Here is a 16,209-nt window from a genome sequence, read left to right as displayed (position 1 = left end):
AAATTCCTAGGCCTCTTTATAGGGTGCCCATTGTAATCAGGGTGCAGAAATTAGGTCATGTGTCACTTTGTTCTGCACATTTGAAACCATTACACAGGGGATCACCTATGTGATAACAAAACCTTTGTTATAGATAATCAATACAAGATTCTTCTAGGATTGTTATCCTTATTTCCTGAATGGCAACTCTGCCCTGAAGTAAGTGAAAAATGTGTTTAGTATTAGATTAGGTCAATGTCCAAATTTTCTTATCACCTCACAAAGAGTGCTGTTTTAGAGTTTATTCTGATATTTTTTATCAATAGGTCTAGAATCTTTGTTGCACAGTGAGTAAGTATCCATAGTGACGGTGAGTTTTTTTTGCCAGGTAGTTCTAAATGATATGAGGGTGGTGTCCTACGGTTCCTTCTAATCAAGTAAGACTGTGCATTTGGACAACATATGCGTCAAAATAAGGGGACTGAGCCCACGCACATAATCAGAATATGTTGGCCCAATTCCTGACTGGCTCGCAGTGTGCCATTTGGACCCCTAAACCTGAGAGGATACCGGATGGTGTCTGCAACCTCAGAACATGACTACTCTGGCTCCCCAAGGAATTTATGAAAACAGATCTACCCTTTTGTGGTTACCTAAGGCTGCCCAAAAGGAGACACAAGAAATACATGAATTGGCCTTTCATACATTTATTGAAGCAATTGGATTCTTGTGTAGAATACATGAGCTACAAATATTAGAAGAAGGAAACAAAGCATTGTTACCAGTATTACAATAATGCTGAAGAAGATGAATACTTCAACTATTATAACGTTGGAGTGATTATATGAATATATTAATAAATATCATAATGATAACCCTACTTAACACTGACTACACCCTAGAGAGCGTAGTAAGAAGTGCATTCTGCCAGATCTCTTGGAGCAGCCTAACTACCCATGTACCTGCATTTGTAATATATCTAATGTATTTGTCTGATGTAGAACAGGCCTCTGTCCATTGCAGGAAAGTGATAGAAGTCAGCAGGGCTGGCAATCAGTTACAGGTGAACATCCAGGATAATGCATGGATGTGCTCACCTGAAGAGTCAAAGCTCAGAAGCAGTTTATATAATCAGAACCAGTTCCGTTCGCACTGTGTCTGAGGTCCTTTGCTAATTTTATTATTTGTCTTGCCGATTCAGAGCAGTCTTTAAACAAACAACATACAAGAGAGCATGCTCATTGTACTTTATCCTTGAGCAGAATGTATAATGTTGTGATGAAATGCTTACAAAGAAATGTGCATTGCAAGCAGACCACTTTCTGAGTGCTTTATCGTGTTCGTGAAAAGTATGTTAATGTCACCATCTAAAAAGATGTCAAGTTTAAATGTAAACTTGTTAAATGGACGCTATTGTGCACAGGCCTGTTGAACCTAACAACAGTGGCTTTACAAGTTAGATAAGCTCCTTAAAGAAGAAGTGAGACTCAATGGGGAAGAAGCTTTAAAAGTTAAAAAAAAATCAGGGTGGGAAATTATGCAACTGAACCATTATGGGCATGTTCTGTTGCTGTCTGAATGGCTTACATGGACAGTGGTGACTCCTCCACGAAGGCGGAGGAGCAGCGCCCCTCTGAGCAGATCACAGAGGAAAAAATAAAATGATAATAATTCATTGCTATTATCATATTATTTTCCCCTTGCTCAGCTGGGTAGTGGTAAGGCTGTTCTATTCACAGAGCAGGGCATGGGAAGAGTGGTCTGCCCAATCCAAGTGTGCAGGATGCCCTGGCCGGCTGTCTCAGGCCGGTCAAACTGTCATGCACACTTTACATGTTCTGAATGCAGGGTGCATTACAGCCTACATGGTGAATATGCCCAGCCTCCCGTTCTCTGACTGAGAATGATTCATGGTGCTTAGACCAACAACAACACTACATTGCAGCGTTGTGATTCGCTATCGGGAGGCTGGGAGCCGGGTGCTTCCCTACCGCCATTATATACTAGCCGCCACTGTTCATGGACATGAATCGGCTCTTTGAGAGGCCCCTCTGTAGTGAATGCACATAGTCAATATTGAGGGTTAAATGCTTGCACTAATTTTATTGTGATTTTTCATCTTCTGCTGAGTGCATGGTGGAATTATACTACTTTCACTACAATCAAGATGTTGAACACATTGGGGCAATGCGTTACTAGGATTTAGCACAAACCCAAGAGATTTTGTCTTGGAAATCATAGCGCCTATTATATCTTTTGCTGGGAGTATTCAAAGCCTGCTTAGATGATGGAGCATGATATGGAAGCTTATCAAATCAAAAAATAGAAATGGTAATGGGAGTTGTAGCCACACGGTCCTTGTGCATCTCATATAGTCACACATGAGAACTAAAATACCTCTTCTTTTTGCATAGGCATTTGACCACATGAATAAAGCCAACTGCTTAGTTAGAGGAGGAACAGCTGGTTCCTGGAGCAGAAAAAAACTGTGAGGAAACATTAACAACCTCTCTAGTGTTCTCCTAAACTAGGCAACCAAACTTCAACGCATGTGCTCATTTAACTGGGGCCACGCGCTTAAGAGAAGCTGTCTGTAACCCAGTGTAAGTCCCTCTGACACAGGTGTGGGCATAACTCGAGTAATTTAGTGTAGCATAAGCATGTGGAATGATCTAAAAATTTTATAAGATTACAAATCATAATGTGAGAAGAGTAATTCTGCATTTTGCACTAACTCTTAGTGCAAAAATTGCCCTTAGCTTCAAAAATGAGTGCGAGATTGCATTTTGCACTAAGAAACATTGCTAAATGCAACAGAACACAAATATCGAGTATAAATGTCCTCTTGGGATAGAATTTTCCCCCAACGTACTCCTGGCGTTTAACACTATTTTCTTAGCACAGAATGCACCCTCCTGTTCAAAATGGACACGAGGATGCATTTTGCACTAAAAAATAGCGCTAAATGCAACAGAACGCAAATAGCAAGCACAAGTGGCCGCTCATCCTTGCTAAATGTGCTCTCATGGTACAGAGTTTTTTTTCCCACCAAATAATTATTAATCATGAGACTAGTCATAATCAAGACTTTGTCAGCAATTCCACACCAAAGAGTAACTCAGAATTACCAAATGTACTCCTATTACTCCAGAGTAATTGAAATTCCGCCAGTGAGACTAGCCTCTCCTCTCAACCACTTTCCAAGCACCCTTCGAGGCCGAAAATGTTGACCATTCAAGCAGATTTGAAAGATTTCAAAAGGAAACTGTTCAGTAGCAAATTGCAATCTGCTACTTGTTTTCTTATATTTTCATGTTGAGTTTCTCAGCACAAGGAGCTTGAACATGTAAGGGACAGAATGCATAACATGCCTCTGCATAACATAGCTCAGTGGTCACCACAGCACGTGCTGCTGCACACGTTGAGGAGAAAAAGGATTACTTTGGTGGCTCAAAAACTAAAATCAGCCAGATGATGATGCTCTCTCCTGGGCCCCACCTCTCCAAAACATTCCACAAGGATGCTTACTGAACATTAAGGCCTTTACGGTGTCTATAGGGGGTTGTGGGAGCCCCAAGTAATTTGAATCATCTTTATCTAATTCAATCCAGTGTACAACAGCTGGTGGGTGGGAGCTAAACAGCTGTTATGTGTTCATGATTAAATGCGCACAATTGGATAGTGTTTTTATGACCAAAGTATGTTTTCCTGATTCCTAGGCAATTTCCAGTTGGATTGGTTTAAAGGAACTGTACCTAACCTGTCTTATAACATGTTTTTTGCTGGTTATTTCAGCCCCTGCCTGTGAGCTTGAAAAAGGAGGAGGTATTTTTCACACCCAGTAATTTATTTGTTTTCTGGCCATGAAGGCGAAATACAAAATAGAGAATTGGTGATTACTGTTTACCCCACGGATTTATACGTGGCCATTTGTTCCCGTACATTTTCTGATACACTTTGGTAGATTTTCCTGGAGAATTATGTCTGCGGAAAATAGTGAGGGGTGTGATAATTACAGCCCAGAGTAAACACCTTAGCCCAGTGTGAATAGCTCATACAGCAGTTACTGGATACCTTGGGATTCTGCTCTTCCAAACCGAAATGTTCCTCCAAACACAGTCTCTGAAAATGTGACACTAGACAAAGGGTCACTGTAGGTTAATGCCACCTGAATTAAAGGATTTCCTTTACAATCATATGTTTTTTTCCTCTTACAGTGGAAAAACTCCAGCTGAATCTGACATTCAACTACTGGACATTGCAAGAAAACTGGAAATGTATGGGATAAGGCCCCACCCAGCCAGTGATGGGGAAGGCATGCATATCAATCTAGCTGTTTCACACCTGGGTGTTTTAGTACTTCAGGTAAAGTGTTTTTTGTGCTGTGTTTAAATTCTCAAATTTGTTTTTAGAAACAAAATGTCCTTCACCTATTTTTATCTCCTCAGTATGTAAATTTATAGCAAACAACAATAATAACTCTGGTAATAGTGATTGACTTTTTGGCCAAACGTGTTAAAATCCTTATTGCATTTCACCTAATTCTAACATTTTCTGTACTTTTATTTTTAAGCAAGTACAATTGCCCCCTTATTTTTGACAGTAAAGAGCTTTCAGTCAAAGGTTTGAACCTGACAAATTGCTGTATATGTTGTGGGTTCCTTAAATCTATCTGCCAGTCTCTATGGGGGCATAGCTTCTTGTATCAAAGAGTGTACTAATATTTCCTTCCCTTTCGTCATAATTTCTTCAAACCTGCAGTATGCCATTCTGACATAGAATTGAAAGCATGCTTTTCGGAGTGCTACATTTGTTATATTTGGGCAATTTCCAACCGCCCAGCCAAGTGTTACAAAGGGTAAATGCCAGACAGGTCCAGACCATAGTGGCAGAGACTATTTGTTTACAAAATCGTCAGTCTTTCTTCTGCCCCTTATGACTGACACAATTCAAGTTACCCTCATGTATGGATTGCCTGAAGCAGGGAGAACATGTTGAAGATGTCAGCACACTGATTCTATTCGATGACTGATGGACATAATTTATGTTGAGTTCCCCCGTTTATTTTGGGTTCCGAATGTGAGGTATTTTGGTCTTGGGAGCAGCAGGGCCAACTAATGGGCTCCAACCTGCATGTGCTGTGCACTGAAAATGAACAAGCATAGGCAAAGTCAATAGGTCTGGCGTTGTCCGCCAGCCTTTTGGCAAGTTTTGTTTTGTCATAGTTTTCGCAAAACTTTATTGTTCAGGAAGTTTCTCAGTGTTTGTCAATCTAAACAAATAACATTGCCTAAATGCAAAAATGTTTTTGGATCTTACAAAAGTACACCATGGTGCTCCCTGGCCCTGAAGGGAACTGATTTGTGAACAGATGTGCTCATTGTGAAAGGAAACCATGTCGTAACTCATAGTGATCAGCCAGTGGCTGATGTGGGCTGATGCAGGGCCCCATGATGCATGATTAAGTAGGGTGGAGAAAAATGTGAATGGTACAACCACAGACAGATAGATGAAGTGTGGCTGAAATACCTATAGGTAACTATGTCATGTGTATAATTCTAGTAAAATCAAAAGGTCTTGGCTAAACAGACCTAAAAAAGCCAACACAACATTGCGCTTTCAAAACCTGGTTTCAGCTTCAAATCTCTGCATGGCTCCTGTTCGAAAACAAATTCCAACCTTTTCAGAGATACAGACCTGCTCGCAATCTGCGCTCAACCCACCTGAAACTCCTGTTCACACCGACCTACAAACTGTAGAGGCGGTTGTAGATCTGAGGTTTTAGCCACCCATTTTTTAAACGACCTTCCCCCTAAAATCAGATCCTGTACAGACTTCCAGATCATCAAGCAACTTCTTAAGACCTGGCTGTTTAACAAGGCATATGAATAACCTACCAGGCTCCAGGCTACTGTTATATTTAGCGCCAAAAAACCGACTGGTTAACTCGCGCTCTACAAATAATTTTAACATAACAGACTGGTAGTCATGCAAGAGATGGTTATCATTGATGTGATCTTGGAGTTGAACATAGACTGCTTTTTCAGTGAGCCTGCTGGTGAATGGAAACTGATTGATGGGCCACTAGTTGGCTAGGCCATCAGGAGCCTCTGTAGTTTTCTTTAGCAGTGGGAAAATCAACCCTGTCTTGAGAGCTTCTGGGAAGATGCCTTGAGTGAGGTAGGCCTTGACAATGGTGATTAGGAGTGAGAGAGTATCCCCAGAGAGAGCTTTGAAGAAGAACAAGGGTAGGATATTATCTTCATAAGAAGTGGCTTTGAGGGAGTAGAGTATGTTGGTGTGATCAGTGAGACATAGGGCTTTGACGGCTGACCATTGCAGGATTCTACAGGAAGGAGTAGGCCTAACAGATAAAGCAGGCTTGGTGTTGTCAACATGTTATCAGATTTTCACTGAAGAAGAGACTGATGACATTGTACATTTCTATGGGGTGAGCAATACATGGGTTTAGTAGGGAGTTGACACAGTTCTTGATTGTCTTGAAAAACGTTCTGCCCTTTGGCAGCTTCATTGAAGGTGTTGGAGTTCACAAAACCAATTGATTTACATTAATCTTTAAGCTCCCGTTGTTTCGTATGGAAGAGGTTTTGTATATTAGTAACTCCTGATACCTAAATCAATTTTTATCATTGTTTCATTTTATTAATTAAAATAGTTCTTTCTTACTAAGTTGGTTGTGAATTTTTAAGGATGTTTTTTCATTTCTATGGTGTGTTGCTATTGTTTCTCATTTAGCACATGTTAATTCTCTGCAGATGACCTTCCTTCTTGTGCCAAGCTTCCATAGTGAGTGAGGTATTCCTCCCAGAAGCAAGTTTAGTTAATATAATTCAGATTGTTTTAGCTTTGTAGGAGCTCAGCCACAGGGAACATCAAGCCTGCAGTCTTTCTCTCCCATAGCTTAACAATATGATTTCCAGCAATTAATTTGACACGGTGGACTCTAAATCACTACTTGATCATCTGTGGAAGTTCTAGAGACTTACCCATAAACAGGATCATATGTGTTCAATATTGTGAATCTCAGGAGGCATCACTCTTTTTCATTTTCTTTCTTAGAGCAATTCCATATAGTTTGTTTATGATTCATCATTTTTCAATATCTGGTTAAACTGAATTCTCTACTCATGACCCTGCTATTTGCAGTTTGGAAGTTTGTCTTTTAAGCCAATGCCACTACAACCCCAAATCAGGTCAGCATGAATTTTTATAGGGTGTTGTTTGCTGTTAGATAGAAATCATCATATTAGCTGAACAATATTTGCTGATATTTTGTTTACACATGTTGTTTATAGCCTGTACTGCTTTATCTACTTCTGCTATATTTAGCCTCACTCTCACGCTTGGCACTGCAAAGTGAGCATTCCCAATTGATTCCTACAACATCTGGAAGTTTATGTTCCTTGTATCTTTTTTCATTCCTCTCATGAGAAGGATGCGCATCTGCTATCTAAGTATTGGTTTCTGTTCCAAACACTCTCACTTGAAACATACATTGAGAAAACGTATACCAAGTCTTGCTAATTGTGAGGCTGTTAGCATTAGTTGTTCATATCTAATGGAGGGGATATGTTGCCTATTTGCAAGGGATATTGCTTGTTTTGCTTACTAAATTTGTGCAGACCTACTGTAGGCGTACAAGTAGTTTGTCCAATCTTTTACAATTAGATGGTTTAGCAGAGTTTACCTTTGTACAAGAGAGTTCTGGTCATCTTCTCTGTGTCTATGTTCCACACTAATTAGTACATTTAAGTTATAGCCTCCTCTTTCTACAAATGCAGATTAATGCAATTTACCAGTGTAAGAAATGTTAGTATTACTTGAGGGAGATGGGAATAATCACTGTGCTTGTCAGGGTGAACCACTAAAGTGACTCAAACAAACTGTGCTTAACCTTCTGGTAGCTTGACATAAAGCAGTCAGGCTTAACTTAGAGACGGATTGTAAAATATTTAACATTAATAAAGTGAAAACACAACACAAGAAAATTCCCAAACAGTTTTCGAAAAATAGAGTACATTTTAATATATAACTGGCACCTAAACAGCAGAATTCCAATATGTAGAACCAGAGATATGAATTTCAAATTTTTTAATTAAAAATAGCGTCAAAAAGCACAAAGCACCAGCCATAGGTAAATGGTCGCCCAGACCAGATCAAAGTCACACAGGCCGACCATCATGACATGCAGGTCAGATACAGGCACCACGTGCTTAAACTTCTGACTTAGAAACTTTTACAGAGAAGAAGTGGTCATCAAACGAGTCGTCGGCGGGATAAGCAGGATCCAAACTGGGGCTCGAAGACTGCAGGCTGTTGAAGAGTTGAATCCCAGTGCTGTCGTTGATGAAGGCGAGAAAGCTCTGGGCAGCCAAAGTCCAAAGTCTGTGCCTGGAAATGCCTCAACATCAATTGCATGCAGCACTGTGTCAGTCCCAATGAAGCCTTCTACGTTCAGACTTAGAAACCTTTCTGGAAGTCGTATGTCCTTTGCGGAGCAAACCAGTACGCTGAGGCCAATCTGTGATTCAAAGTCGATAGCTGTGGCTTCGATGGTGGAAGAGAAGCAGGTCTCACTATCAAGAAGCGTAAATGCACGATAGGGGTGGCGTCGGTGGATTTCCTGGGTCACACACTCTCCAGTGAAGGCATGAAACCCAAAGTGGATCTGGTAGAATCAGTATTGGAAGCTGCTGTACCAACTAATAAAGATGAGATTAACTCAATCTTAGGTCTTGCAGAATATATGTCGAAATTTATAAAGAACTTTTCAGATGTAGTTCAACCCATATGAGATCTTTTAAAGAAGGAAGCTAAGTACACGTGGTTACCTGTTCATAACAGTGCATTCATGAATCTCAAAAGAGCAATAGCAACGGCACCTTGCATAGGCAACTTTGATTGTACAAAAGATACCCTACTCACCACTGATGCCTGTAATGGAGGCATTGGAGCTACTCTCTCTCAGATGCAAAACGGTAAGGAGAAGATCATAGCGTTTGCTTCCAGGACACTCAGAGGCAGAAATCAACTATTCTACCATAGAAAAGGAAACTTTGTCCTGTTTTTGGGCAACTAATCATTTCAAATTCTTTTTTATGGGCATACCGTTCAAACTAAGAACAGACCACAAACCCCTTGTGTCTCTTTTTACATCTAAAGAGATCGAAAAGATAACACTGATGATTGGAAAATGGCTAGTTTCCTTGCAAAACTTCAATTTCAAAATAGAGTATGTCCCAGGCAACAAAAATCAAGTGGCTTATTTTTTATCTCGTCTTCCAGTGGTTAAGTCGGAGGAAGAAGACGTAGAAGATTTTGAGGTACTTCAAGTTACATCCATGCCATTCTTGAAGACGAGTGGAAGACAGAGATGGCGGAGGATACCACTCTTAAAACTGTTGCTGGGAACATTGAGAGTGGTTGGCCAAAGAAATGTGGAGACCTTACATTTGAGTTACAACCTTATTGGAATGTAAGTGAAGAGTTGTCTATAATAGGTTCCAATCTATATAAATCTGAAAAAAATAATACCGCCGGAGAGTCTCAGAAAACGTATATGAGAACTAGCTCATGAAGGTCACCTGGGAAGGAACCTTACCAAAAGCAAGTTACGCTCAGGCTATTCGTTTCCAGGTATGAACATGCATATTGAAGATCGGGTACAAGGATGCCATGCATGTGCTATCAGTGACAAAACCAAATGTACTAGGAGGGTACCATTAGAACCGGTACAGGTACCGATCAAAGCCTGGGAAAAATTTGGTTTTGACATCATTGGGCCCCCACATATATAGCTGGAGGGCAAGAAAGTTTCATTCTGGTACTTATCGACTACTTTTCCAAATGGATCACCCTTAAGTTTGTGAACAAGATAGACCAAAGCCATTAAACTTTTCCTGTCAGATACTTTTTCCAATGAAGGTATATCTCATACTCTCATCATTGATAATGGGGTTCAATTAGTCTCGGAGGAGATGAATGAGTTCCTTGCTAGTTTGGCCATAAAACACATAACCACTCCATTGTACTGTCCCAGAGCCAATAGGTTGGTAGAACGTTGCACTAGGATGATCAAAGATGCTTTACAATTAGCAATAGCATCCCATAAACCCATCATTCAGTCTGTTAAGGACATGATTTGGTCATATGCCATAACTCCTAACAGTGTCACGGGTTATTCCCCTTTTTGTCTCTTAAGAGGGCACAAACCTGGTTCGAAACGTACACCAAATTGGTGATTTCAAGACAATTCCTTTGTATGTGATAAGGAAAAAAGTCACGAAAAGATTAAGCACCACCAGAAGTTATACAAACATCCGTATGATCACAGATGGGGAACAAAAACACATGAATGGAAAGTAGGCCAACAAGTTTTGGTCAGGAAACCTGATGTTAGTTCCAACAGGTATGATACATGTTATGGTCCTGTAAGGATAAGTGATGTTAAAAGAAAAGTTGTCACCATGGCAGATGGCAGAATGTGAAGCATGGATAGGCTCGTTCTGTTTTCTGTACAAACCAACAGCAACAACAATAAGTCTAAAAGTGTCTCTAATTTTTGTTCTAATAAGTTGGATGTTAAACGTAGTGAGAGAAATGTTAAATCTCCGAAGTGGTAGAAAGATTATGTTATGAATTAACCTATATGTTAGCTTGTGGCATTTTCAATTTAGGAAGGGAGAGGTGTTATGATCTAGGTCATCCTTTTCCTTTTTCCTCCTCCTCCCCCCCACCCCTCCTTGGCACCTTCCTTGCCTCCCCCTCCTTGCCCCTTTGTGGTTTCTTCTGAGCGGTGCTTAGAGAGTGGACAATAGAACGTTGAGAATGATCCTGAGGTGCTGGAGGGTTTGACACCTGGGGGAATTGTATTGGAATAAACGTCTTACCTGCAACTTTTAACTGTGTTTTTTCAGAGTCTTCTTTACAGAGGTCAAGTTGGAGTTGTTCAGATGGGCAGGTGCATAGCGAGAGGCCTCTGTAATCTTGTTGTGTCCCTGTAGCTCAAACAGGAGGTCAGCCAGTCACCTGATCCTTGGCGTCACTTCTGGGGTCCTGTATTCAAAGCAAGCAGGCACAATCTTCCTTCAGATTTCTGACAGAAGGGCAGTCCTTCTTCTGATCTGCACAGGTCAAGGAATGTTCTAAGTAGAGGTCTGTGAGTCCACGTTTACGCTCAGTGGCAGCCTGTGGGTGGAGGGCAAACCTTTTTTCTCCCATTAACCAATACTGGTCAGTTCCTCTACTCTCACTGTGTTTGGTGCCAGCCTAACTAAAGAGACAAAGGGGAAGCAGGCATGGGTGTGAGCTTCATCTGCCATTGGCAAGGTAAGCATCCTTTGAAGCTCAGGAAGGGGCTGGGCACAGCCCCTCCAGGCCATCTTGTCAAGGAAGGAGTCCGCCCTTCTCACACCCAGAGCCCTTTGTCTACTCTCTGAATACACATCTCACCACAAGGAAGCCATCAGGGGTAAGATGACAGCTAGACACTGACAGAAAAGCCTTTTGCTTTCATACAGGAAAATTACAACTTTATGACAGCGTAATTTCCAAAATAGTTTTCTAAAACCCAGCTTGACTGGATTTTCAACTACTCTTAAATGCTTCCTTGAACCATTTTACTAAGTGTTCCTGAACAGAATTTAGCACTTATTAGAGGTAACAGTGTAGACCAATGTTAACCTATGAGAGAGCTAGCCTTGCTAAAGTGAAAGATGACTTTGGAGCTTTTTCACTGCAAGGACATGTAAAATATTAAATATACATGGCCTACCTTTTACATGCCATGCACTCTGCCCCATGGACTTTTAAGGCCTACCTAATAAGTATTAAAAAGGAAGATTAACGCCTGGCTAAAAGATGTATTTCACCAGGTCGAAATGGCAATGTAAAACTGCACACCTAGGCTGCAAGGGCCGGCCTGGAGACTTATTGTACAGTGCTACTTTAGTGGGTGGTACAATGAGTGCTGCTAGTACCATTTAATTTACAGCTCAAGGGTACATTTGGTATCATTTACTGGGGACACACAGGTAGATTACATGTGCCAATTAGCGGCTGACATATTCTAATATTTTTAGAAAAGAGGGCTCAAATACTTGAACACCTGGAAGCAGGAGTAAATTGTACAGAGACTTATGTCCAGCAAAAATTGGTTAAGCCCAAAAACAAAAAGACATCAATCTATGGGAATACCACACAAGTGTTACTTAGGCAAGAGCTTAGAGAAATACTTAGCTGTAGCAGAGTATGTAAAATACCAGGGCTCACCTTCATTAAGAAGGAATTCACTAGACTGGGACTGTCAGTCCTATGGACCGACCCCGAGAGGGGATGTAACCAGATCTCGGCCATTATGCTTACGAAGGATATCGTGCTGAGAGCTTGAATACGGCTATGCGCAACCCCAAACACGGCTCCAGAACTGTTTCCTTTCTCATGGCAAAAGATACATATCATTTTGAAGGCTTCCTAGATGTCATCTATCCTGTCACAGCCAGATAAATGTACGTGCAATGGCGGCACGGTGTACTACCCATAAGGGCCTTCACATGCAATTGGAGCATGTCCGCCCCAAAAAATTGCCCTCTCTGTGAATGTGACAGGAAATCAAAGCAACATGTCTTCTTCTTTTGCCCCGCATACCTCAAAACAAAGAAACATTGGCTATGTAAAAATCTTGGTTTCCGGCAGTGCATGCAAACGCTTAGAGCTATGAAAAATGACACCTCAGGACCCATTGTCTTCGCAGTTTCGCGTTTCTTAGCAGCTATGTGGCGCATAAGGAGAGCTTCAATTATCTAGGGCTAAGTGTCCCCTACTAGACAAACGATTTACTCTGTTATTGAGGTGTTCCTTATTCCCTTAGTATACTCTACAATGTGCCCTTATTTTAATGTGCTCTTATTGTGACTGTAATAATTAATTGTCATGTTTTAATAACGATAACTTTTTACTATATTAATGATGCATGTCTTTTAAATCTGTGCTTTTATGGTATCTTTTACCGAAATAAAGATTTTATGATGATGATGAAATGGAACTGGCACTAGCAAAAGCACGGGGTTTACGTTCAAGGGGTAAATTTGGAAAGGTGTGGTCAAGTCTGCAATGGGATTAATTGCTGCTTCTTGCTCGAAGTTATTTTTCATATTTTGGGGGTGTTAATTTATTTCGGTCTCATGTATTATTTTAATTTGTATGTTTATTTTTTTTCATTCCAATTGGCCCTGATTCAGATTATTACTCGTTTGACAGCCGTATTCGAGATATGTGAATATTTTAATGGTTAATTAATTTGGGATGCTCTTGTCGTTTCTATCAATACTTGCACTATATATGTTTGGTTGTTTTTTTGTTATGCTTGTGACAAAAAAAAAGATGCATTAAAAAAAAAAATTGAATACTACACAAGTTATGGTCCTTTCCAGCAACCAGAACCTGTTTTATCATTTTAACATAATATTTTTTGTGCTAGAGATATCTTGGCCACTCCCATCGCCATAATTACATAGCATTTTGATTATGGCATTGGCTTCTACTATGGTAATAAAGCACATGTACTGCATACTGAATTTAGCTGATGGTTTATAGGCATCAAGTGTTTCAAAAATATCCTACCACCCCAGGCCAATTTCCAGCAGTTTCCAATAATGAAATGTATTAGTATAAAGACTAAGGGGGTCATTATGATTGCGGATTTTCCGCTTACTCCGGGCCGGCGGAAGCCACCGCCGGCCCGGAGTATGCGGGAAATCCGCCGAGGAGGCCTGAAAGACCCACCGCCAAATCAGGATGGCTGGTGGGTCTCACAATCTGTCCGCCGCTTTTCCACCGCGGTCGGAAGGCGACCACGGCGGAAAAGCACTAACATGGCAGGCGGTGTCTATCAGACACCGCCAGCCATATTAGGATGTAGGGAAAGTCATGCTTTTCCACGGCGGCTTTTCCGCCGTGGAAGAGCATACGGACAACCACTTTGGGGGCCCGTTGCGGGCCCCCTGGGTGAAGGTTGCATGGGGGGTGCACATGGGGGGTACCTATGGTACCCCCCTGCCTTTGCGTGCACGAAGCGGCAGGCACCGCGCGGTGCCTGCTGCTTTGTGCATGCAAATGCACAGCTTTCGTTTTTTTTCATTGCGACGGGTGCTGCTTCAAGCAGCACCCGCCGCAATGTAAAACATACAGGATGTGACCGCCAGGGTGGCGGTCACATCCTAATTGCCATGGAGGGACCGCCGCTGCCCATGCGGACGGTCCCTCCTACTCAGGGGTGGCGGACGGACGCAAGTCCGTCCGCCATCCTAATCGGCCCCTAAATGTGTGAGACAGTTTTAAAAAATTACTACTTCATTTTTACTAGGGACAATTTCAACATTATATATGTTGTCTTGTTCACCACTGACAAACTACCATCAACACTGGCTTCGTTCCAGGTTGACTTTTATTGGAGGGGGTATTTTTAGGTGGCAATGAAATGAAATGAAATGAAAAATTGCACTTATATAGCGCGTAACTACCCGGAGGCCTCGCAGCGCTTATGAATTTGAAGATAAGCCCACGAATGTGTCTTGGGAGAGAGTTGCATCAGATTTTTATTTAAACACCCCATGTAAATCCCTTTTTAAAAGAGAAAAAGAGAACAATTTGGGTACGTTGCGTTTTGAATGTAGAATCTCCTAAACCATGACAGGGTCGAGGGATGTCTGCTTTGCAACCTATTACAGGAGCGGTCATTATCATAGCATCTTAGAAAGGCTTCTGCTTCCTGTTGTGAAAGGTGTGTGTTTGCCTACTCCAGTAAAGTGTAACATTGAAGAGTGATGACGAACTTCCGTCACCGGCCGTGAATATCCACATTAACCCCAAACCTTGGCTGACAATATGTGTGTGCAGTCCCATAACAGATCCGACTGGGTAAAACCAATATAAAAATAAATTTGTAAAGAAATGTTTTGTTTGTCATCACTTAACCAGCTAATATTATCGGTACAAATAACTTGTACAGTGAGCACATTCATTAGAAATTCCACATGTATTTACACATTTGATAGGTCGAGCAGCATTCAGCTTCCACTCTCTAAGCTCATCACATGTTTTGCAACGAGGACATCATTTCTGCCACAGTGTATCATTTTCCCTTGACTGTATTCCACCCCCAGCTAGTGCACTGCATATTTTCATTCTCGTGGCTTAATGCTGTAATGCATACACCTAGGCTCTCGCGTTCTGCTCGGGTTTTAACTGATTTTATGTTTTAAAAAAATATATATATATTTGGTGATGATTTCATTTTATGTGCATTGCATTGGTGCTTATTTATTATTAAATCTTTGTTTCGACATATGACTGTCATAAAAGAAACACAGTAAAATACAACTTTAAGAATGTTAAAACATCAATTGCTATGAGGAGTTTAAAAAAGAAATATACACACATTATCCAACATCATGGGATGGGCGTATCCCTTAAGCTATCCCTTTAATACAACAGGAACTCATTACCCCCCACCAGATTACACCACTCAAAATAGTTCATTATTCCAGACATTTCCTCCTGATGCTCCACATTGAAGCCATAAATTTCGTGACCCCAAAAACAATACATGGCGACAAGTCAGTTTTTAATATTCAGTATGATTGGTGGTACTGCCTAGTGCCCAGATTTTTGCAGATGGGAATAATCCACTTCTTCCTAGGGGTCATATAGGAGGGGCAGAAGAAGACCATGTGTATGTCTGACTCTAGTTCGGCGTCGCACACTGGACAGTCTGCAGGGGCGTCATGGTACCATTGTGCTGTTAGACCTCTGAGCGGTAGGGAGTCATGTCTCCATTGGAGGTATAACTTCCTGTGGGCGCTCGGGCTGATTATGTCCAAGACAGGCTCGAATTTGTTATTATCCTTTTGCTCAAGAAATGACATAGTTAATGGCCCTATTTTGGGGTTAGATTGGTAATCAGACAAATTTTTGTGATATGTTTTCACCAATTCCCGCCGGGGTAGCCCACTACACGCTTCTACAGGGTTCCTCCAAGCTTGGGGATACCCCAATCTATCGAACTCTTGCCTGATATGTTTTGACCATGGGATATTCCAGATGTTTGGCAGCTGTAGGAGTTCGGTCAATTCATTCCTATAACTGGCCAATTTGGGAGTCGCCCATAGTCGTCTCCACAAGGTAAGAGGTTTTAGACCTAGTTCCTCCTTT

The 16,209-nt window shown here is 41.3% G+C and overlaps 1 protein-coding gene across 1 annotated transcript in view; it reads left to right on the top strand.

The window, feature by feature from the left end:
• Positions 1-16,209, top strand: part of FRMD7 (FERM domain containing 7) — a 361,948-nt gene that overhangs the window by 301,364 nt on the left and 44,375 nt on the right. The window contains exon 7 of the mRNA XM_078686317.1: positions 4,197-4,344. Coding sequence (XP_078542443.1) covers positions 4,197-4,344 — 148 coding nt within the window. The remainder of the gene's footprint in view (positions 1-4,196; positions 4,345-16,209) is intronic.

The sequence above is a fragment of the Lissotriton helveticus genome, chromosome 4_1 (assembly GCF_964261635.1).
Source record: "Lissotriton helveticus chromosome 4_1, aLisHel1.1, whole genome shotgun sequence".
NCBI classification, from domain to species: Eukaryota; Metazoa; Chordata; class Amphibia; order Caudata; family Salamandridae; genus Lissotriton; species Lissotriton helveticus.
This window is presented reverse-complemented; position numbering and strand designations above follow the sequence as displayed.